At 46.3% G+C, this 25,087-nt stretch overlaps 1 protein-coding gene across 1 annotated transcript; it reads right to left on the bottom strand.

Moving 5' to 3' along the window:
- Nucleotides 1-1,539: 1,539 nt before the first annotated feature.
- LOC130864828 (protein CutA homolog) lies at nucleotides 1,540-18,874 on the bottom strand. The gene is made up of 6 exons (XM_057755612.1): nucleotides 18,763-18,874; nucleotides 10,315-10,460; nucleotides 8,480-8,539; nucleotides 6,825-6,870; nucleotides 6,508-6,557; nucleotides 1,540-2,021 (listed from the first exon to the last, which is right to left on the bottom strand). Exons 1-6 carry the CDS (start codon nucleotides 18,829-18,831, stop codon nucleotides 1,919-1,921), a joined length of 474 nt encoding a protein of 157 aa, XP_057611595.1. The 5' UTR covers nucleotides 18,832-18,874; the 3' UTR covers nucleotides 1,540-1,918.
- Between the last annotated feature and the right edge of the window lie 6,213 nt (nucleotides 18,875-25,087).

Genomic DNA, 25,087 nt, shown 5'->3' with positions numbered 1-25,087 from the left:
ATCAGCAAAATGCTAACAAATAAGCCTAACTTACAAGGATAAGATGGGGAGCAAGTGCCCCTCTCTCCCATTTCCTGTACACGGTGGCAGACAGGTCACCAAGAAAGGCTTTTATGATGGTATATGTAACACCGAAAATGAACCAATGAAAGCCACGTTCTCTTAAGAGTTTAAGAAAATCCAAGAGAAATATATATATATATATATATACTATTTCAAAATTTAAAAGTAAACTTGTTATAAAAAAAGTTTTTATTTAAACCCTTGAAGCTGAAATGTCAACGTGGGAAATAATTCTCAGACTTGTGCAACAGACCGAGAAGATTTAGACACGCCTCTGACCTCCAGCACCTCGTGATCCGGCCCAGAAGAGAGGCCTTTCAAGGGTAGCTCCGGGTAGAGGGGAAAGCATTAGCACGGGACAGTGCACAGAGAGGTCACCCGTCTGCCACAGAGGGGAAGACTTGAGACACTGATGGAAATAGGTCCTGAAAGGAAGATCTAGAAACTGGACTTGACCTAGAAGGAGCACTGACGGCGTATCCGGGGTCCTTAGTACATCTTGTATATGTATATGTGTGTATATGTGTGTGTGTGTGTGTGTGTGTGTGTGTATGTATGTATGTGTGTGTATATATATATGTATATATATATATATATATATATATATATATATATATATATATATATATCAGAAACTGGGGTTTAAGACCAAGGACATCACCGTTCCTCAGCCATCAAAAGTACCAGTGTAATTCTCTTGCGGCTTGATGGCCCTTGGAGACCCTTCGCCATCTGGCATCTGGGGCGTAAAGTGGGGGACACAGCAGCTATCAGAACATGTTCCACTTGTCATATGGAACACCCCCTCATAGAAGAGGCCAGGACACCATAGTTGTCTGGATCCTGACTCCAACTCCCTGTGGTCCCCACGTCACGGAGTTCCCTTATGAGATTCATGGAGAGTTCAGTTCTCCCTTTTCAGAGCCTTGGGCTCGCATCCCGTGTTCACTGATCCTTGGAACAGGTGCCGGAGAGCCCTCTCGTGAGATGAGAAACTACTGTTAGACTCCATGATTCCATGTGCCTCCCTGTTCTTGATAATACATAAAATGGGGAGATCACAGCAAGGATTTACAAACTTCCGGCAGCTTCACTCGGTGCATGGATGGGGCTGCATTCCTCGAGAAGTTCAGGGGTTCCTCTGTCAGCCCCAGAAACTGTACAGCAACTCTGAAGAACACTGGTGCAGCAGGTTCCCAGGGATGAGACCCTGGCTGCAGGGGCTTTGCATGTCTGTTACAATAAGTCTAGTAAGAGTCAGGACTTATCCTCAGCTCACAAGGTTGCGTTGAAACCCATATATTCCCCTAGACTGCATAGGCTCAAGAAGCCCCTTTCCCAGCCTTATCTCTGCAAGTTCAGGAGCAACGAAAGCTTCTCTAACAAAGAAGCAATTCTGCTGACCCCTGAAATTCTATCCCTATGACTCATCATTTTGAAAAGAACACATACCAGTTTTTTTATTTGTTTGTTTGTTTGTTTGTTTTTTGGAAGACATTTATCCCACACACACACAGGTGAGAAAGGCTCTCTGTTCCCACGGAAGCAGAGGAGTGATTACATCCGGGCACTTACGGTAGTAGGCCCAGTGCCCTCACTACCACTGCCCCTCTGCCCCCACTCCTCACCCTCACACCCTCTGGCTGCCTGAAAATACACAGCACTCCAAGACAGGCTGCACTTGGCTCTTACGGACCTGGCTGGCCTTCACTTCACACCTTGAAATTCTCAGCCCTTCATTGGGCATGCACAGGTCACCTCTGTGCTGTTAGGAACCCCTGGGAAGGCAGAGGCCGGCTTCTCCCAGAGCAGTCAGGAAAGGCCTCAGCCAGCCCGCAGCCTGCAGTTTCTCTGCTTAGTTCTCCTTCATACCCTCCTCAAGCCACTTCAAATAGCGAGCATCTCCGTGGTCCATGGCAATACTGAAGACCTCTGGGATTTCAAAAGGATGAGCCAACCTTTGGAAAGAAAGCAGAACTCTGAGTGATGATGACAGGATTAACCTACATGATAAAACCCAGCCCGCAGGCTCTCTGGAGGCCCCTGCAAGCGGCTGCAGCTCACAGCTTAGTGCCCTGCGTGGTTCAGGCTGTCTGAGCCTGTTTCCTATTCAGCAGGTGCTGGGCTAGATTCGTACCTTTAGAGCAGTGGTTCTCAACCTTCCTAATGCTGTGGCCCACTAACACAGTTCTGTTGTAGATATTAGTTTAGGATGTGCTACATTTGTTTATGCTGTGGAACATTTATTTAATGATGCAAACATGTGTTGCATTCTTTTATGTTGCATTTGTTTAGCTCTGTGAGGCTGTGTTACTGTGCCTGTCTAAAACACCTGATGGTCTAATAAAGAGCTGAACGGCCAATGGTGAGGCAGGAAAAAGGAAAGGTGGGGCTGGCTGATGGCGGAGAGAATAGAGGAAGGAGCTAGACCAAGGAGAGGGGAACATAAAGGGGCCAGCCACTCAGCTACACAGCCAGCGATGGAGTGGAGAAAGAAAAGTTATACAGAAATAGAGAAAGGTAAAACCACAGAGGCAAAGGGTGGACAGGATAATTTAAGAAAAGCTGGCTAGAGCTGAGTAGTGATGGCACACACCATTAATCTCAGCACTCAGGAGACAGAGGCAGCCAGATCTCTGTGAGTTCGAGGCCAGCCTGGTCTACAAAGTGAGTTCCAAGACAGGCTCCAAAGCTACACAGAGAAATCTTTTTTTGAAAAACAAAAAAGAAAAAAGAAAGAAAAAAAAAGAAAAGAAAAGTTGCCTAGAAACAAGCCAAGCTAAGGAAGACTCCATGGTGATTTATTTGAGAACTGGGTGGCAGGCCCCAACAAAAGCCAAAGAGTAAAGAGAAAAAAAACTACACAGTTCCTCACGTTGTGGTGACCCTCAACCATAAAATTATTTCGTTGCTACTTCATGACTGTAATTTTGCTACTGTTATGAATCTTAACCCACAGGTTGAATGCTGCTGCTTAGAAATATGGATTCAAAGTCTGTGTCTGCCCTTACTAGTTCTGTGTGTTGTGGGAGCTCATTCCACCAATATCTTTGGGGTACCAGCCTTCAGGTGTGCTTCTTGTCTGTGGACATGACCGCTTATTAGGAGAGAGAGAAGGGTCCCGCTCTCTATTTGGAGGTGAAGACCGGATCAGGTGGCATGAAGTGGCCGCGTGTGATCGATCCCCAGCTTCCCTGGGCTAAACGGAAGGAACTCTGCAACTCGTTATCCCTTGTCCTGTGTCTGTGAGTCTGTTTCCCCATTGCATCCCTTAATAAATTGATGTATGTATTCACTGTGGCTCACATTACAAGTGGTGCCCCAATGTGAACTGAACAGTGGTTGGAGCTGGTCTGTGCGGCTCCCATCCCAGCCTCCCCAGCTGCTGGCGCACTTCCCATATCCGCTGAGCCCCAAGCGTTCCCAGCTGGGATGCCTGTCTGCCCTGTGTCTGTGGCTGTGGACAAGTCATTTAGTTTCTCTGAATGTCTCCACAGAAAGGGATAAAAACACCTTTTTGGCTGGATTGCTGAGAACTAGCTGAGACATGGTGTGCAAAGCACTTAGCTAGTGACCAGCGTTGCACACTCATGTTCACTATTTTCACCTCCATCCACACACATCGCCGTGTCTTCCTGCCCCTCCCCAAAGCCTGTATTTTCCATCCTACCTAGAAAATCTTCACTGTTCCTGCTGATCAACCAAACTCCCCTTTCTTGAGCCTCAAGGCCAAATAATCCCTGACCTTCGCCCACCGGGCCCTTACTGAAAGCCTGGCCCAGTCGCCTTTGCGTCATTCACCTGGCCCAGTGTCAATCATCTTCACGTCAGTCTCTCATGTGTCAGATGAATGAAATAATTCTTTGCTTACTTTCTGATCAAAGTAGTCATTGGGACGTTCTCATGAGCTTACATGGTTAATTAATCATAGTGTTTTATAAGTAGGATTGATTATCAATTTGATAAGCTTCTTTCATGGACACCAAGGCCAGAATCTTCTTTGATAAAGAGACATATAGAATTCAAAGAATCAGGCACCTTAGCAGTAAGATGAACTGTTGAAACACTTCATAGGTATACTGCATATAGTCTAATATGTATAGCAACCTGGTAGTTTGGTACCCATTTTATAGATAGACAGATGAAGCAAAAAAAATACGCATATACTAATACAAGCATTATGGTGCAACTATCAAGTAGGAAGCCAGACTTCAACATAAGAAGCAGAACTCTGGAGTTCTCCTGACTCAGAAGCTGCCCCTCACAGCTTACAGTTCGGTTCAGCCAAGCTACCTATTCCCTCACCTCTGCTGACATTAACAAAAGGGTCTTCTCTGAAGTCAGAATTGAGACTCAGCTTACAGCTCTATGGCCAGAAAATCCTAGTTTCCCTAAGATGTGAGGAGATGATTCTTACCATGCAGAGCAAGGGCGTGTAGCCCAGGTGGCACAGCAGGCCACCTGGGGTGCCCCTTAAGAACCCCACACTTGACCTACAGTCCACCCTGTCTTCAAGATGTGTGGGAGCAAAGGCTGCTCAGAGCCTGTGGGAGTGGCGACCCATGACTGGTCCAACTTGAAGACCATGCCACAAGAGGTAGCCCACACCAGACACTGCCTGGATGGCCAAGAACCGGAAGCAGGACATTCCAGAGACCCAGATAGAACCAAGCATGACTGCCCCCCCCCCAAAAAAGGTCAATGAAATGACTCCCAATGATATTTCCCTATACTCACAGGCTGGTGCCTAGCCAGTCATCAGAGTCTTCGTGCAGCCGCTGATGGGAGTACATGTACGCCCACAGCCAAACACGAGGCAGGGCTCAGGGAACCCCACAGAAGAGGGGGAGGAAGGATTGTAGGAGCCAGAGGAATTGAGGACACCACAAGAAATCCCACAAAATCAACTAACCAGGCTTCATAGGGGCTTACAGAGACTGAACCAACAAACACAGACCCTGTATGGGTCTGTGCTAGGTCCTCTGCATATACGTTGTGTTTGTATAGTTTGGTGTTCTTGTGGGACTCCTAACAGCATGAAAGTGGGTGTCTCTGACTCTTTTGCCTGCACTTCGGACCCTTCTTCCTCCTCCTGGGTTGCCTTGTCCAACCTTGATATGAGGGTTTGTGCCCAGTCTTCTTGTAAGTTGTTATATCACGTTTGGTTGATATCTCTGGGAGGCCCGTTCTTTTTTCTTTCTTTCTTTCTTTCTTTCTTTCTTTCTTTCTTTCTTTCTTTCTTTCTTTTTTTGAAGGGAAACAAAAGGAAGAGGAGATCTGGGGAGAGGAGGGGTAGGAAGAGGGACTGGTAGGAGTGGAAGGAGGGGAAATGAGGTTGGGATGTAATGTATGAGAGAATAAAATAATAATAATGAATCATTTGAAATGATCACAGACAAACCAAGTTGAAATCCATGAGGTAGTGCTTATGTTAGAAAATATCTCCAAGTGGTCTAACACATGGCCAGCACTGAGGCAACAGGTTAGATCAATGCTTCAAGTGGTAACGTGGACAAGAATCACTAGATGTGATTCTTGGGATGCAGTTCTATTCAGAGGGTCTGAAGTGACACAGGATCCCATCTCCAATACTAGAGGTAGAAGGGGACAACGTCCTTGTTGCCAATGAGAGAATTGTTTGCAAGAAAAAAAATTTTGAAACCTTGAATTTGTCATTGTAAACTTAAAACTGTCCCTAGCAGCCATCCTATTAAGCCACAATTTGCAAAATGTGAATGATGCCATTTTCTCACTAACTTCTTGGTTTTGAAAGAAAATGAGTGCTCTCCATAGAAACATGAAACATAGAAACATGTGCGCCGGGCGGTGGTGGCGCACGCCTTTAATCCCAGCACTCGAGAGGCAGAGGCAGGCGGATCTCTGTGAGTTCGAGACCAGCCTGGTCTACAAGAGCTGGTTCCAGGACAGGCTCCAAAGCTACAGAGAAATCCTGTTTCAAAAACAAACAAACAAACAAACAAAAACCATGATATTTGTGTTATTACTATATAATGGTTGTATTGTTAAGTAAGCTAAAAACAGTTTTCAAAATCCTTGGCACTTATGACTGAAAACATTCACTTTCGTGGACTTCATCAAAGATTTGGAGACCTCAGAGGTAAAGAGACCTCACTTTGTGAGTCACTGCGTCAACCACTGAGACTCAAAGTAAGCTCTGCGACTGCGTTACTCGGAACAAGCTAGAAACTGACCCATGGTGCTTTCGTGAGTCTGAATAATCTTTTTCTAAAGCATGAGGAGGCCCTGAGACCGATATTTTGAAGCCACCAGTGTAAACTGTCTCGTTCTACTCTGCATCGTCCAGATGACATGGAGTCTCTAGGAGGCGATGGCTAAACCCAGCTCTCCCTCCTCCCACATTCATTCACGCAGTGTCCAGAACATCCAGACCTAGTCCTGTGGTTCGTGACTGAGAAGGCTTACCTCACATAGGTGGACAGCCTGGAGACCTTGGAAGTCTTTGTCTTTATTAGCTGTGACAGGAAGAAAATCAATCAGCAACTTAGGACCTGAAGGCCAGCTCAACCCTCCATTCCTCCCAGGATACCAGCCCAAGTCACTCGCTTGCTAATGGACCTCAGGCATCTCAGGTGGGGCAATCTTCACAATCGGTTGATTGATGTGCATGTAAGACATCATCACTGAGCTACACCCCAGCCTCATCACTAATTCAGATCTGGAAATGGTCCTGATGTCACTCATTGTCCTATTAAGACCTCCTCTGCCCCATCCTCACTTACCAACAAGATCTCAGTGGATTCTTCTATTTCTCCCTTCCAAAAGTACCTAGAGAAGAGAACAAAATCAAATTGTAACAGACCCAAGAGGAGCCTGGCAAATTGTCAAACCTGCCCAAGTAGGTAAATTACTGAAGAGAAGTCGCCACAATCTTCCTCAAACCCATTGTGCTGGCACAAGCTAGAGTCATCAGAGAGGAGGGAGCCTCAGCTGAGAAAATGCCTCCACCAGACTGGGCTGCAGGCAGGCTGTAGAGAATTTTCTTAGTGACTGATACGAGAGGTCCCAGCCCATTGCAGGTAGTGCTATCCCTGGGCCGGTGGTCCTATTCCATAAGAAAGTAAGCTGAGCAAGCCATGAGGAGCAAGCCAGTAAGCAGCACCCTCCATGGCCTCTGCATCAGCTCCTGCCTCCAGGTGCCTGCCCTGCTTGAGTTCCTGTCCTGACTGCCTTTGACAGTGATGTGGAAGTGTGAGCCAAATAAACCCTTTCTTCTTCAGCTTGCTTTTTGGTCCTAGTGTTTCATCACAGCAATAGGAACCCTAACTACGAACCCATAAAAGAAGTCTAGAATTGGCCAAGGCCCCACGGGCCAGTCTGTCCAATCATTCTAACAAATACATTCAGCACCTATCAGTGCCTTCCTGAAGGTTATATATTGAAGATAGTTTCCTAACTCAGATTTCATGAGGTCTCCTTCCTTCCTTCCTTCCTTCCTTCCTTCCTTCCTTCCTTCCTCCCTCCCTCCCTCCCTCCCTCCCTCCCTTCCTCCCTCCCTCCTTTCCTCCCTCCCTCCTTCCTTTCCTTCCTTCTTTCCTTCCTTCCTCCCTCCCTTCCTTCCTTTCCTTCCTTCTTTGCTTCCTTCCTCCCTCCCTTCCTTCCTTCCTCCCTTCTTTGCTTCCTTCCTCCTTCCTTTCCTTCCTTCTTTCCTTCCTTCCTTCCTCCCTTCCTTCCTTCCTTCCTTCCTCCTTCCCTCTCCCTCCCTCCCTCCCTCCCTTCCTCCCTCCCTCCCTTCCTCCCTCCCTCCTTCCTTTCCTTCCTTCTTTCCTTCCTTCCTCCCTCCCTTCCTTCCTTCCTCCCTTCTTTGCTTCCTTCCTCCTTCCTTTCCTTCCTTCTTTCCTTCCTTCCTCCCTCCCTTCCTTCCTCCCTTCCTTTTTTCTTCCCTTTATTCTTCCCTCCATCAACCCTCCCCTCCATCTTTTCTTGCCTCTTCCTTTTTTATGTTGGAGCGCAAACTGCAGGCCTTGTGCATGTTAGGCAAGCAAGGACTCTGCACTGAGGTACGTGCATAAGCCTCTAGAGAACATTTTAACGATTCAGAAACTTAGGCCTCAGCCTCAGAGAGGCTAATTCAACAGACCTAGGCTGAGGCTCAGAGATCAAAAGTTAAGCCAAGTTAAGTAGCCATGCTTAGACGATGTGAGCAGTTGAGCAAACAGCGTGACTTTTCTCTCCTTTCTCTATACACAACATATTTTTGCCTTCCTTGGGAGATATAAACTGATAACAAACAAAATCTCTGAATGCAAGTCGACTGTGCAGTGTTGATTAAACACCTTTGAAACATTGACGGCTCACATTTGCCCCATGCTCTATCTGTCATCTAGGGCCCAATCTTAACACTCCCAGTCCCCTCCCTGGCCTTGGCAAAACTCACAGTGACGACGTCTTAGGCAAGATGTTCACTGAAGTGGCCAACTTCTTATCCAATATGGCCCTAGGGCAAGGAGAGGGGGTGACCACTGGAGCAAGTCCAAGGTTTTAAGAGAAGGGATGGGAATTACTGTGAATATCTGAGTCTAGGTAAAGAATCATTTAGGGTGTCCCTCCCGTGCTATGCTTTACATATGCCCTGAGAATTCTTATGTTGGAAACTTAATTCTTAACAAAACTGTAGGTGAGGACCTTGGGAAGTAATTAATGAAGTAAAAATGTGGGAACTGCAGCTGCCAGTCTTCCCTTAGGCAATGTTAGGGGAGCTGCTGGGACTAAGCTAGTACCAAGACCCAAAGCTGCAGCGCTTCCAGCACAGTGTGGCTAAGCTGAGCCCAGCAAAGCTGTGGAGGCTGGACTGCCAAGATCTAGTCCTTCGCCACCACACTGTATCCAGGAATTTATCCTGAGCCTTCAGAGTTAAAGTGCTATAGAATTTTACACTTACATGGGGTCCTGGCTACTTTTATGCCAACTTGACACAAGCTTTAGTCACCTGAGAAAAACAGTTGAGAAAATGCATCCATAAGATGGGCTGTAGGCAAACTGTGGTGCACTTTCTGAATTAATATTGATGGGGAAGGCCCAGCCCATTGTGGGTGGCACCACCCCTGGGCTAGTGGTCCTGGATTCTATAAGAAAGCAAGTTTAGCAAGCACAATGAGCAAGTCAGTAAGAGCACCCCTCCACGGCCTCTGCATCAGCTCCTGCCTCCAGGTTCCTGGCCTGCTTGAGCTCCTGTCCTGACTGCCTTCAGTGATGAACAGTGATGTGGAAGCATAAGCCAACTAAACCCTTTCCTCCCAACTTGCTTCTTGCCCATGGTGTTTTCTCACAGCAGTGAGAACCCCAGGACACGCGGGACCAGCTTTCCTTACTACTTGCTTATTTAGCCAGGGAAATGCCTGCTTCACCATTGTCCTTTAGAAGCAGGCAGCTTGTTTGGCTTCACAAGCTAGTGCTATAGCCGGTTCAGTGTTGGGGCTATGGGGATGGAGGGCCAGTGTTTTATACGCAATGTCAGGAATGCTGGGGCGCAGAGGCAGAATGCTAGGGTTTGTGTGTGTCCCCGGAATTCCTGTGCTGAGAACTAACCCCACAAATCATGTTAGTGAGTTTGGAGAGAGAGCTTTTAGAGGGCGGTTAGTGAGGTTAGGAGGGTGGGGCCCCAGGGTGGCATCAGTGACTTCAAAAGGGAAGGAAGAGAGAGGGGGGCAGCATGTTTGCCCTCCACTGCCACGTGATACCCTTGTTTGGTTGGTGTTTGTTTGTTTTTGTTTTAAAGGTTTCTGACAAACGCCTCATCGGAACCCTACTCCTGGGCCCGGTCGTAGATTTCCTCCCCTGTTCCAAGGAGGGGCTGCTCTCCCTGCTCTCCCTTGAGCCCTCTTCTTCCTTATTTATCATGAGACCTTGGGAACTGAGCTAAGGGGATGAGAAAAGGAGTTAGACTAGCAGTTGGGGGAGGAGGTAAATTGTCCCCATGGAGGCCTTCACAGTTCCTTTAGGACCTCCATGAAATCACCTATCTCTATGGGTCTCACCTCTTCTGCCCCATCAATGACTTAACATTCCCTAGCACAGCAGGAGGATCAGCCCTGAAGTCATTCCGAGCAGGGTCATCCAATGGGTTCCTCATCCCACCCCAAGCAGAAAGTATAAAGTTCATCTTTGGACAGAAAGGGTTGCCAAAAGCAAGAGAAGGGCACAGCATGGGCCCTAGGAGCACCCTGGTAGCTTCCCACTCATGTAGGGGCATCACCTAGCCCTGCACTATACCTGGCAACATCTTTGGCAATTTGCTCATTGGGACAGTTGACAAAAACAATGGAGTAAGTGCCAGAGACATGGTTCCTGGTGAGGGAGGAGTGGAACCAGAGGGTGAAGGTCCTGAGCATAGGATACGTCAAGATGACTGCCAGGATCTGTAAGGTACAAAAGAAAAGCACGGGTCAGTGACTCCTGGCTCCACCAGACTGGAATTATCTCGTCATCCCCATTCACAAAATAATTCCTGAGGTCTATATCTTGTTTTACTACTTAGAGTGTTCATGCCCAGGGTCCTGGGAAACTAGCTCAGTTAAATGAGATCACCTGAATTTGGTGGCCCATGCTTGTAATCTGAGCACTGAAGATGCAGAGGCTGGGAGATCCCTGGGGCTAACGAGATGACCAGAATATTCCTGGCACCTACTCAGCAAGTTCTAGACCAATGGCAGACCCTATCCACCCCCAACAATAAATAAATAAATAAATAAATAAATAAATAAGCAAGCCAAAGTTAAGAGCATAAGAGCACTGAATGCTGTTTCAGAGGAAAAGTTGGAAATATGGAAAATTATGCCCTGGCAATGCTGAAGCATGCATGGCAGCCCGTATATGGCGGTTCTGTTGAACTTGTCCATATTGGGTTCCATGGTCTGAGCTGATGAGAACATCTGACCAGGTCTCTTCCTCAAGAGGGCACCAGATCTCATTACAGATGGTTGTGAGCCGCCATGTGGTTGCTGGGAATTGAACTCAGGACCTTTGGAAGAGCAGGCAGCTGCTCTTAACTGCTGAGTCATCTCTCCATAGGACTTGAATTCAATTCCCAACACCCACATGGTGGCTCACAACCCAAGTTCCAGGGCATCTGATATCCTCTTCTGGCTCCCAGGGGACAGGCACATACATGGTGCAAGCAAAACGCACATACACACTGAATAAATAAATAACAAGATGAAAGACTCCTGAAAAATGATACACCAAGGTTAACCTCTGGCACCCATACACACAAGTTTACCCACACATATACAAAGTACTCATGCCTACATGTTTTCCTCTGCGTTTTGTAGCTAAGGAAAAGAAAGGAGGATCACAAATCAATAAGGCACAAAACTTTCTCAAGCCATAGCTTAAATGTTGAAGCTGAAATTTGGACTCAAGTCTGGATGATTTCAAATCCATTTCTATTGCACGAAACTGTTACTGCAGGTACTTGTGGCTGCCGCTCACTGAAGCATCTGTGACGATTATTTTTAATGTAAGCACTCATCTCTCCCAATGTTTTAGTGCATAATTTCACTTGCATTCATCTAACTGTTCCAGGTGTGGTGCATGCTGGAGTGCGAACATACCAGTTTTTTAAAATCCGGCAACACGCGCTACTGGGACTAAGTATTAGAATGACCAAGAAGTAGATTGTCCTTGGGGGAGAGCACAAGCAGGCTTTGCTGAGAAGGTGCTCTCGCTCTATTGGTTACTTTTCTCGTTGTCATGACGAGGAGCAACTTGGCTTACACACGGTGTGTGTGGCTGGGGAAGCAGGGCAAGAGGCAGAGTTGTGGCTGGCTGGGCACTAAATCACAAGGCCCCTTCCTAGCAGCCAACTTCCTCCAGTAAACAGCCTCTACCTGAAAGTTTCACCATGTCTGAAGCCACACCATCAGCTAGGAAACATGTTCGAACCCACCAGGGACATTTCATAATCATCATCAGCCTAGTACTTTCTATATCTGCCCCCATCGGTTAGTTCATGGTGACCTCACAACGCAAACATTCATTATATTCAGTTTATCTTGAAAAGTCCTCAGAGCCTTACAGTTTTACAAAAGTTCAAAGTCGGGAGACTCAAGGCAGTCTCCTGTCTGGGTGCCCCTATAATTCAAAATGTGTGCAATACCCTAATACGAGCATTCTCATTCCCAAAGGGAAGAATAGGGGCTCAGTGTGGAAAACTGAGCCAACACATGAGCAAAACCTAGCAGGGTAGACACAGACCCAGCAGGGCAGACACAGACCCTGTAACTCTTGCCCTTTACATGCCTGTAATACCAGTATCCAAGTTCCATTGCCAGCTCAGATGTAGCCTGTCCCACTTAGACCACAGATGCAGTGTACTCTGTGTGCCTTTAAGGTTAAGCCTGGAAAATCACGACCCTGGGCAGCCTGTTCCAGCCATGCACTCTCTTTTCAAATGAATTTGCAATGAAATTTTCCACGCACAGGATTTTGCCCTTAAGGCACCTTTCCTAATGCCCCAGCAGCTAAGGTTCGTTTCTCCTAAGGGCCAATAGCTTAACAAGTTCAGCTGCTTTCCCCTTGCTGGCTCCCAGTAGAATCCTTGCCACCCACATTCACAGTCGTTCTGGTCCTCTCAACGGCCACCACAATGATCCACAGGCTCTATTTACAGCAGCCCAGGGGTTCTCTAGCCCACAACTCCAAACCATTTCAGATTCCTCCCACAAATCACTTCCAGAGGCGTAGCAAACAAGAGAGTGGAGCTCAGCACACCAACAGGTTGCTTCTCACACCAATTTCCCATGCTAGTCTCTCTTGACGTTGTTCCCACCGGATACCTGACAAGAAGCAAATTAACAGAGTCAAAATTGATTTGGACTTAGTTTAAGGGAATCCAGTCAGGCTGGGGAGATGCTCACTGGCTAATGTGCTGGCTGGGCAAGCATGAAGACTTGAGCTTGGATGCCCAGCACCCAGGCAAAACTCTGGGCATGACAGCACACGCTTGTAATCTCAGTGCTAGGAGGCAGACGAGAGACTCACAAGGGCCCAGTGGACAGAGTGTAGCCAGGCAGTCAGCTCCAGGTGCAGTGAGAGACCCTACCTCAAATAAACAGAGAGCAACAGTGGAAGACACTCAACACTGACTTTCACAGATGTGTGTGCAGTTGCACAAACACATGCAGGGACACACACACACACACACACAATGGTAGCCCATCATGGTGAAGGCAATGTGTGGAAGCTGGTTGTTCACATTTTGCCGTACCAGGAAGCAGAGATTGGAGAAGCCAGCTGGTAAGTATCAAGGCCCACCTCCAATGACCTACCTTCTCCAGAGAGTCTATGTCCCTTCAAACCATACCACAAGCTGGGGACCAAGTATTCAACTTTTACATGAGCCTGTGGGCAAACATTTAAACCAAAACGCCATTTGAATAAGATCTGAAGTAGTAAGTCAGATTATTGATGGGGGCACTAAGGCACTAAACCCCCTTTAGGGTATGGAGTGGTATGGAGTATGGGGTATGGAGTGCCCTGTTTCTATGGATAGGGAGAAGATCAGAAGGCAATGAACTACGAAGGGAAGGAATTATGAAGAAAGGGATCAAACCAGGCTATGTGCATCTGGAGTCAGGTGCAGGTGTGGTGGAGGTTTGAAGTGGCGGGGGACGGACAGAGTGGCCATCAGAGCAGAAGAACAGGCCGGTGAGGAGTGGAGACTGGCCAGAAAGCAGTCTGTTTAGGAAGTCACTCACTGGCTCAGATCCTGAGCAACATGTCAGCAACTGTGGGAGAAAACAGCTGAGTTATCATTTTCTTATTATCTTCCTGACAATGCTTGAGAGGAAGAGCTGAAGTGCCTTCCATTCCAGCATCAGTATAGAGTCATTCAAAGGACAGAGGCCATCTAGGTCAGGCTGTGGCCCAGCCAGACTGAGCAAGGCCCCTCCTGTCTCCCAGCCTGGACTCATGCTTTCTTGTGGAGCATCTCTGTCCTCCCTCCATGTTATGTTACCACATGGCTTCTGACTCTAGCTCTTGACAGGCCCTGAATGTTTTGTTGCCGTTTTACTTTCTTTAAAAACATTTTCAGCTGGGCGGTGGTGGCGTGCACCTTTAATCCCAGCACTCGGGAGGCAGAGGCAGGCGGACCTCTGTGAGTTCGAGACCAGCCTGGACTACAAGAGCTAGTTCCAGGACAGGAACCAAAAAGCTACGGAGAAACCCTGTCTCGAAAAATCCCCCCCAAAAAAAAAAAACATTTTCCATATGTATGGGTTGTTATGGAATATTGGTTTAAGATGTGTTACATTTGTCTGTGCTGTGGAACATCTGTTTAATGATGCAAAGATGTGTTGCATTCTTTTATGTTGCATTTGTTTAACTCTGTGAAGCTGTGATTCTTTGCCTGTCTAAAACGCCTGATTGGTCTAATAAAGAGCTGAATGGCCAATAGCCAATAGCGAGGCAGGAGAAAGGATAGGTGGGGCTGGTGGGCAGAGAGAATAAAGAGGAGGAGAAATCTAGGCTGGGGGTGGAGAGAGAGCAAGCAAGGAGAGAGAAAAAGCAAAGGAGAGGAGGGCACCAGGGGCCAGACACCCAATCACACAGCCGAGCACAGAGTAAGAAGGAAAAAAAGAGATAAGAATAAGGATAAAAAGCCCAGAGGCAAAACATAGTTAAAGAGAAACGGGATAATTTAAGCTAGAGAAGCTGGCTAGAAACAAGCCAAGCTAAAGCTAGTCATTCATAAGTAAGAATAAATTTCTATTTATTTGGGAGAAGGATGGTGGGCCCCAAAGAGTAAAAAAGCCAGCTACAATGGGTGTTTTGTCTGCATGTATGTCCAGGTACCGTGTGCATGTCTGATGCCTGCAAAGGCCAGAGGATCCCCGTGGAACTGGAGTTACAGATGGTTGTGAATTATCATGTGGGCACTGGGAACCAAACCCAGGTCCTCTGCAAGAGCGACCAGTGCTCTTAACCACTGAACTGTCCCTCCAGGCCCCTAGGCAATGTTTGTAATGCCCTGAGTTAGATGTTAATGTTCTGGTTGAATTCTTCTTGCCTCCTACAGCTTCCACTGGTACCTTCGTTTCAACACAGCATCCTACCCTTCAGAACGGACCCCACAGCCAGGCAGCAAAAATGAACCAGCCTTTTCAAGGAGCTATCACCGTGCGTCTTTAATGAAAACTCGTTTGGTTTACAGGGCAAAAATAAAAGCACTAGAGGGAGGGATTTGGATCTTGTCAATACGGCTAACAGCTTATGGCTTCTGACGAGGTACAAAGTACTTCCTCCCCTTTTGTCAGCCTCACTAAGGAGCTGGCGATGGGACCCCACCCCCACCCCGTGCTGCTGACTCGGAGGTGCCAGAGGCCAGAGGTGGAGGTAGGGACCCCCCCTGCTGCCTGACTCAGAGATGCCAGAAATGGAGATGGGGAGTCCCCTCCCCCCTACCCCGTGCTGCCTGACTAGGAGGTACCAGAGGTGGAGGTGGGGAATCCCCCACACCACTGCCTGACTCTGAGGTGCCAGAGGTGGAGGTGGGGAATCCCCCACACCGCTGCCTGACTCCGAGGTGCCAGAGGTGGAGATGGGGACCCCTGCCGCCCCGCTGCCTGACTCCAAGGTGCCCGGGTTCTCATGAGAAGAGACGCACAGCCTGGGATCCCCAACACAAGGGAAGGGTTGTGCTTTATGGCCATAGCCCCAGTTCACCTCTTGACACATGGCTCTGCATAAATACTTGCAGGCTAGTAAAATGAACTATCGGAATGCAAGTCAGATGGCGGTGTCAAGATTACCTAACGTGGTGAAGGAAGCAAGGTTTGGGAACCATCCACTCTAAGTATTCCTGGCCTTGCTACAGTACATGGATCCCTCAATGGACCATACAATTGTTGAAACAGTGGACCCAAGGCACGAGAATTCTCTCTCCTTCTGCCCAGGATACTCACGCTAGGAGAAGAAAAAGGCTGTACTTGACGCCTCCCAGAAACAGACTTCACATACTGCTGACATTTGTTGAATCACCTTGTTGGAGACCAGACCCTAGACAATGGCAGGTCAGTAGTGAGTGAGCCACCCTGACTTGGACAGCCTACGTGTGCAGATCCGATCACAGTGAGAACGGACTTAGGGGATCCTGGGTCTTCATCCTCTTCCCAGTGTGGCTCAATCTTTTCACTATTCGGCTGTTTTAATTGACATCTCAATGGCAGCCAGGGCAGAGATTGGTGACCCCTGCGTTCCCTAACATGAGGCCTGAGCAGAGCTGTAAGCAAAAGGAGCACTTATCAAGGGAAGGTTGACCCACAAAAAAGGAATCAAGATGCTAATATTACTGGAAAGGGAGGAGGCAGCCTGCCTGTTCCTCTGCTGAGATAGCTAAGATCCGGGGCATTTCAGCCAGCAGGTGTGGGGGGGACACGTGCTGACTACAAAGTCACACTCACTGCCCTGGGAGCGTGAGGTGAGCTCACAGCCAACATACTAAGAGGCAGGAGACCATCCCGTGTTACCTAAGGCAGCCATCAGCTCAAAGTAACTAGAGGCAGGGGGCCCAAACTCAAGTCAGGGTGATTTCTGTCCTCCAGGGGACTTAGCAATGTCTGAAGACAATTCTGACTCACGACTGGGAGGGGACACTATTGTCATCTAGCAGGTAGGGATCAGAACTGCTGTCACACTGAAATACACTGCAGTTGCTATCGCCTGCCCCATTGGACAAGACCCTTAGCACTCTGGATAGTGAAAATTGTTCATGGACACCAACAAAGGACCATAAGCACATAAGGTCAGTATGCACCCAATGATGGGTGGCAGTTTAGAAAATGAATGAACGCATTTCCTGACAGAAGCATTTGCTATAACTGAAGGCGGCTATACTGACCACTGTCAAAGTCACCATTCAGTTTAACGGGAAAAGCCCTGGCTATAATTTGTGTGTTGTGTGTGCACATGTGCACAGATGTGCAGATGCACTGCGCTTGTGAAGGCCAGAGGTCAGATAGGGCATCTTCTACCTTTTAAAAAAGATTATTCTTGTTGGGCGGTGGTGGTGCACACCTTTAATCCCAGCACTCAGGAGGCAGAGGCAGGCGGATCTCTGTGAGTTCAAGGCCAGGCTGGTCTACAAGAGCTAGTTCTAGGACCAGCTCCAAAGCTACAGAGAAACCCTGTCTCAAAAAAAAATTATTCTTTGGAAACTAAAATATAATTATGTCATTCCCCTTCCCTTTCCTCCCTCCAGTCCCTCCCATTTCCCCTCCTTTTCTTTGTTATTATTACACACACACATATATAAACACATAAATATATAAATACAACCTGTTCAATCTATCTAGTGTCACACATGGATGGATGGATGGACGGACAGACGGACAGACAGATCAATTTCAGAACTGACCACTTGGTAATGGCCATCCAGTCAGGGGCGCATCCCTAGGGAAGACTAGTTTTCCTGCTCTCAGAATTCCTCCATTGCCGGTAGTTCTTTGTCCAGAGTCCAGTTTGGTTTTGAGACAGGAGGGTCTCTCACTGAACCTAGAGCTCATTGATTCAGCTAGGCTGGCTGATCAAACTGCTCCAGGGGTCTACCTGTCCCCAGCATCCCTAGTGCTGAGGTCCCAGATGTGTGCTGCTGTGCCTGGCTCTTCTTTACATAGGTGCAGGGGATCCAAACAAGGTTCATGGCAAGCGTCTACTGACTAAGGCACCTTCCCAAACTTGTTTTAAAGAAATGTCTCTACACGATAAAGTTTGGATACTGTCTTTACTATGCGTCTTTGCTAATTTTACACTTATAGGAAATACTTTATGTATCTGTTCAGTTATTTCCTATTTGATCCAGCCATTCTCTTTTTGTTGAGACAGGGTCTTGCTATGTAGCCTTGGATGGACTGAACTCATTATGTAGACCAGATAAACCTCAAACTTGCAGGGATCCCTGCGCCTCAGCCTCCTGAGTGGTGGGATAACAGGAGTGTGCTGCCATGCTAGGCTTCTTCCTCAGTGTCCTGGAGTATCTGTCTGGCCTTTAAGAGGCTAGTCGGCTTCGCAAGCTTGCGGGGAGGCAGAGGAAGCCTCACCTAACCCAGCGGTTTAACCTGTTAACCAACCTACTTTAAAGGAATTTGTAGATACCTTGACATCAACACAACATTCAGTTTCTATGTTTTCCTGGCTACAAATTCAGAACTTAAACAAAACAAACAAAAATCCTCAAAGAGATTTACAGCAGTTTCTGCAAATGAGGAAATAATGTCCAGAGAAGGGGAGCAATCCCTCCAAATGAGCACCCCGGGATGGAGAGAACCTTGGGCCTGAGCCTCTCCTCCAGTCCTGTCCTCCCCACCATTTGCGGTACGTCTGACATTACTTCCTAGGGCATTTCGGAGATGAGAAAGCAGCCCGAGAAAAGGGCAGGAAAGCACGATGGTCAGTGCGACAGCCAAAGATCCTAGCAAAGGGCTTAGGAGGAAATGTCCCAGACATTCTCATGTGCCCTGCCCTCATGGAAGACAGCCCCACTTACCCCACAGGACAGACATGAAAGGGGGCTGGTAACCCTGAGACACCAGACAGCTTCCAGGACATTGAAGACTTCCAAGGATCTCAATTCTTCTCCCACAAGCTGCTCACAGTTCAAAACCACAAGAGCAGTGAAGAGAGAAATACCTTCAGGCGGAGGACTGTTTAGGGGGCACTCACCAGGAGGCAAGTAAGGACAAATAGTCTGAGGGGGCCCGGCCGAGGGCACCGTGACTCCTGCTTGTCCATGGTGCCCGTTGCTGGGGATGTAGTTCTAGGCAGTAACTGCGGTCTGCAGCCTAGGTAGGGTGCTGGCTGTAGGCGGAACCCAGGGCCCAAACTGCAGCCTCCTCCACCCCCACATACCTTTTTCCAGGACAACGTCCACTCTGCCCCTCCCAGCCAGGCTGGCCAGGAGACCGGCCTGGAGGGAAAGAGCTGTGTTTTTCCACCACTGGTCTCACTTCTTTGAGCTTACTTTCCAGAGCTTCTCCTCAGGCAAAAAGAATGCTACTTTTCTTTCTCTTCAAGCAAAATATAAAACCATAGATATGCAGATAAAGACAAACCTTTCTTAGGAAACAAAACCTTCACAAACCACAGCACACGAAGAAGCAAAACAGATAAAAGCCTTCTGTCAACTGGCCAAAGCCACCCACAAAGACAAACAAATGAGGTAGGTACACACAGAACTGCTTCTCTGTCACACGGCCTCCCTCCTCCCTGTTCCTCCCTCCCTCTCTCCTTACCTGTACCTTAACTTTTGCTCCCTAATTCTCTCCCCAGTGAACTGACCCCTCCCTTCCCAGGCCAGTTGTCCGTTCCTAGGATTAAGCCCAGCACCGTCCTATGTACACACATCAGACACTCAGAAGCAGCACCAGGGAGGGCGCAGACTGGAGAAAAGCAGTAAGCCAGCGGCTGAGCGCTGTCCTGCAGAGTGCAGAGTCTTCAGTTGCTACGCTTTCCAACTTTTTAAAAAATTATTTTGTTCTGAGGTTAGAGGAATAGCTAAGTGTTCAAGAGCATTTACTGCTCTTCCAGAGGGCATGGGTTCAACTCTCAGAACCCACATAGCAGCTCTCAACTGCCCATAACTGCAGTTCCAGCAGACCCAACACCCTCTTCTGACCTCCACACACCACTCACACTTACACGCTTAAAAATGAACAAATCTAAAAATATATATTCCTTTTGTTCTTTGGATCTTTTTAAAAGAACGTTACTACATTTTGTCCATTTCCTTCTGTGGTGTATCTGTGCAGTTCTGGCACAGGTGACACGCTGCACCTATGGGAGTCAGAGGACAGCTCTGCGTGAGTCCGTTCTGTCTTGTCAATCAGGTGGTTTGTCCTAGGAACCAAGCTTGGCAGCAAGTGCACTCGCCTGCCGAGCTGAGCTTTTCAGTGTGGACCATCCTAACTTGGCATCTCCCAGCCCAGGGAAAGAGCTTAGATATACAGGGACCAGAATAGACTGGTTCAGGAACTGATTGATATCTAGATTACTCTTGGGGGGGGGGGGTGTTCAACAAAATATACACTTGAACTGGCGAGTTTTGAGCCAGAGCAACGGTGCTTGCCACCAAACCTGATGAACTGAGTTCAATCCCAGAACCCAGATGATGGAAAGGGAGCCCCTCTGCCCTCCACACAGTTGTTGTGACACACACTCACACCCACAGACACATACAATAAATAGTCAAACAATAATTTAAAAAATAAACTGTGGCATAAGAACAGACAGGAGTACCAATGGAACCGAATAAAAGACCCAGATATCAATCCACACATCTTCGAACACCTAGTCTTTGATAAAAAAGCAAAAAATATCAAATGGAAAAAAGAAAGCATACTTAACAAGTGGTGCTGGCATAGCTGGATATCAACATGTATGTGGATATCAACATGTATGTGATAGATACCTATCTATCACCATGCATAAAACTCAAGTCCAAATGGATCAAAGACCTCAGCATAAAGCCAGCCACACTGAACCTTATAGAAGAGAAAGTGGGAAGTATACTTGAACGCATTGGCACAGGGAACCACTTCCTAAATAGAACCCCAGCAGCACAGACACTGAGAGAAACAATTAATAAATGGGACCTCCTGAAACTGAAAAGCTGTAAAGCAAAGGACACGGTCAACAAGACAAAACGACAGCCTACAGAATGGGAAAAGATCTTCACTAACCCCACATCAGACAGAGGTCTGATCTCCAAAATATACAAAGAACTCAAGAAATTGGACACCAAAAGGTCACATAAGCCAATAAAAAAAAAAAATGGAGTACAGACCTAAACAGAGAACTCTCAACAGAGGAATCTAAAATGGCTGAAAGACACTTTAAGGAAATGTTCAACATCCTTAGTCATCAGAGAAATGCAAATCAAAACAACTCTGAGAATGGCCAAGATCAAAAACACTGATGACAACTTATGCTGGAGAGGTTGTGGGGAAAAGGGAACACTTCTGCATTGCTGGTGGGAATGCAAGCTGGTACAACCCCTTTGGATGTCAGTGTGGTGATTTCTCAGAAAATTAGGAAACAACCTTCCTCAAGATCCAGTAATACCACTTTTGGGTATATACTCAAAGGATTCTCAATTGTGCCACAAGGACATGTGCTCAACTATGTTCAAAGCAGCATTGTTTGTCATAGCCAGAACCTGGAAACAACCTAAATGCCCTCAATCGATGAATGGATAAGAAAAATGTGGTACATTTACACAATGGAGCTCTACACAGCAGAAAAAAGTAACGACAGCTTGAATTTTGCAGGAAAATGGATGGAGCTAGAAAACATTATTTTGAGTGAGGTAACCCAGACACAGAAACACAATTATCACATGTACTCACTCATAGATGGTTTTTAAACATAAAGCAAAGAAAGCCAGCCTATAAACCACAATCCCAGAGAACTTTGACAACAATGAGGACACTAAGAGAGACTTACATAGATCTAATCTACATGGGAAGTAGAAAGTAGAAAAAGACAAGATCTTCTGAGTAAATTGGGAGCATGGGGACCTTGGGGGAGGATTGAAGGGGGAAGGGGAGAGGTGGGGAGGGGAGCAGAGAAAAATGTAGAGCTCAATAAATATCAATAAAAAACTGGTAAATTTTGTTATATTTCAAACAATATAATAAACTCTCAAACAAAAATGAGGGAATATGGAAAACAAACCAAAAATTGTTTCAGACTGTGTAGAAAAACATACCATTAACCAAATCTGGACATGAGACCAGTTCACAGCCTCCAGTGGTTTAAATAGTGTTTAGACTATTTACTGTTAAAGCCCTGGTTTCCTAGCGAAAGCAATAACTAAAGTGAGTTAACTTGTTAGCTGCACATTCAGATAAATTACCTAACCTGAGATGAGCGGAGTAAGGAGAGGTTCATACTTCCTTCATAGATATGAAAAACAAAAGATTAATATTGAATAATTTACAAAACATATAACCAGCTGGGCGGTGGTGGCGCACACCTTTAATCCCAGCACTCGGGAGGCAGAGGCAGGCGGATCTCTGTGAGTTCAAGACCAGCCTGGTCTACAAGAGCTAGTTCCAGGACAGGCTCCAAAACCACAGAGAAACCCTGTCTCGAAAAACAAAACAAAACAAAAAACAAAAAACATATAACCAAGCAACAATTTCAAAAGCAGTTATTCTTTCCAACTACCTCTTTCTAGTTGTAACTGAAAAACTTAGTTATCTGTATAAAATACATAGTTAGAAAAAAAATAAGACTGAAGGTCCTGAAAAAACCTTCATAAGCATATTGAGGTAAATCAGGACTATACTATAGTCCTTCATACCTATTACTGTAACTGGAGGTTTCTCTCTTGCCCATCAATTCCCAAATAACCACTCTGAAACTTAATATTATTTATAAATGTTCAGTCGAAGACTCGGGCTTATTACTAGCTAGCTCTTACATTTAAATTAACCCATTTCTATTAATCTAAGCATTGCCACCTTGCTGTGCCCTTACCAGTTGCTGGCATGCTGGTCCTTGGGCAGCTGAATAGTGTCTCCCAGACTCCATCCTTCTCCTATATCTCTGCTTGGATTTCCCATCTGGCTGTATCCTGCCTTGTCATAGGCCAAAGCAGCTTTATTGATCAACCAATGAGAGCAACACAATTCATAGCAAACAGAAAGACATCCCACAGCATATTACATTAATGAAAATGGGCATTGATAATGACCATTTAACTCAGTTCTTTTCATGAGATGTTATTGCTCACCACCTGCTCAATGACTAGACTGGATGGTATGGTGTGTGACTGGTGTGGGTGTGACAGCAGGGGAGACCACCAGCCTCCGAGCTTCTGTTTTCTTATAGTCGATTCTCAGGTTAGATCTCAAAGTCCAATTGTGCATGAATGGCTTTGGCAGTATCTTGAGACACAAACTCTCAGTCTTAACGCCACAGCCTGGAATTACAAGCAGCACCTCCAGAGGCCTTTTATTCCTATCAATCCTCCCACTTCTCCTCCTTATGAAATCCTGTGTCTCCCTTCCGGGCCCGTGTCAGACTTTGCCTCAGACTCGGATCCTGCATCCTTCTCCATTTCCTACTTCATTTGTTTCCGGTCTCTTTGTTTTTATAAGTTCTCTTCTATGTCTTTATAGGTTATTTAGAAATCCACTGCAATCTTTTACTACATTTTTTATTGGTGTATGGAGGGGTGTGTGTCTAAGTGCCAGCACTCCCACACCAGTATGGCATCCATATGACAACCTGTGGAGTCTCTCCTTCCCACCAAGAGCAATGGAACTCAGATCTGTAGTTGGTTGTTTTTTTATTCTTTGCTCTTTTATTCTTTTGGGGGCCTGCCACCCAGTTACCAAATAAATATACACAGAGACATATATTTTCTTTGTTGTTTTTTTTTTTTTTTTTTTTTTTTTTTTTTTTTTTTTTTTTTTTTTTTTGGTTTTTCATGACAGGGTTTCTCTGTGGCTTTGGAGCCTGTCCTGGAACTAGCTCTGTAGACCAGGCTGGTCTCGAACTCACAGAGATCCGCCTGCCTCTGCCTCCCGAGTGCTGGGATTAAAGGCGTGCGCCACCACCACCCGGCTGACATATATTTTCTTATGAATGCCCAGCCTTAGCTTGGCTTGTGGTAGCTTTTCTTAACTTTAATTATCTCATCTACCTTTTGTTTCTGGGCTTTTTCCTTTTCTTACTTCTGTATATCTTACTTTCAATCTTATTCTGTGGCTGGCTGTGTAGTTGGGTGACTGGCCCCTGAAGTCTTCCTCCTTATCCTTTTTTTCGATATTTTTTCTCCTTCTATTTATTCTCTCTGCCTGCCAACCCCTCCTATTCTTTCTCCTTGTTATTGGCCGTTCAGCTCTTTATTAGACCATCATGTGTTTTAGACAGGCACAGTAACACAGCTTCAACAGAGCTAAACAAATGCAACATAAAAATATGTAACACGTGTTTGCATCATTAAATAAATGTTCCACAGCATAAACAAATGAACACATCTTCAGCTAATATTCTACAACACTGATCAATTTGACAACACGTGCCTTTACCTGCTGAGCCATCTCATAGGCACAGGATCCCTATCAATTGCAGCCAGTGAGGGAGGGCTGAGGCCTGGCATACACAGCTTCCAATTTCCTTAGAGTTATCTTTAATCTTTGCTTGTAAGGACTGGTCTTCTTGTCTATGGATAGACTCTTGGTTTGCTGTTTTCACTTTTCTTAATGTTAGCCTTAACCCATCAGTTTAACAGATTCTTATTCAAACTCATCAGCTCTAGTGAAACAGGCGAGAATTCACAACATACTCCTACAGTTTCTACCAAGCTTTAAGAATGGTTGGCTACGTGTCATTTTTTACTTCTTTTACAACTACTAAAAGTAATGTAAGGCCCCTGTGTTTCTTTGTCTTATTTGTTATTGTTGCGTTTTTATGGTTTTCAAGACAGGATTTCTCTGTATAACAATCCTGACTGTCTGGAACTTGCTCTGTAGACCATGCTGACCTCCAACTTATAGAGATACGCCTGTCTCTGCCTCCTGAGTGCTGGTTTAAAGTGTGTGCTCCCACTGCCTAGCAGCCGCTGTGTTTCATAAGTGAGCTGTTTTTTTTTTCTTTCAATGCAGTGAGAAAACTGATCTAATGTCTTCTTGGTGCTTCAAAAATACGATTCAAGGGCTACAGAAAACAAGCCTCTGGGGGGAAGTGGGGAGAAGAGCCATAATATCAACATTAGAATAAGCAAAGGAGAGTTTGGATGACTGGTACTTTTGTCCAAAATCACCAGCACCTTTAATTCAAGATTTTTCTCTGCCAGTTAGTCTAGGCTTCAAGACTATAACAATCATGAAGTAATCCAGAAAAAAGGCAATGGTTATTGATACTTCTGGGTGAACAAGGCATAAAACAGGAAAAATGGTGGTTTCTTCTTTTCAAAAGACAAGTGCGACTAGGGTCTTTGTAAAGCCACAGAATTTTATTTTTTCACCTGAGTGTCTGG

Source organism: Chionomys nivalis, chromosome 22 (genome assembly GCF_950005125.1).
Source record: "Chionomys nivalis chromosome 22, mChiNiv1.1, whole genome shotgun sequence".
NCBI lineage: Eukaryota > Metazoa > Chordata > Mammalia > Rodentia > Cricetidae > Chionomys > Chionomys nivalis.
The sequence above is the reverse complement of the archived record's forward strand: the minus strand, read 5'-3'. Positions and strand labels throughout refer to the sequence as shown.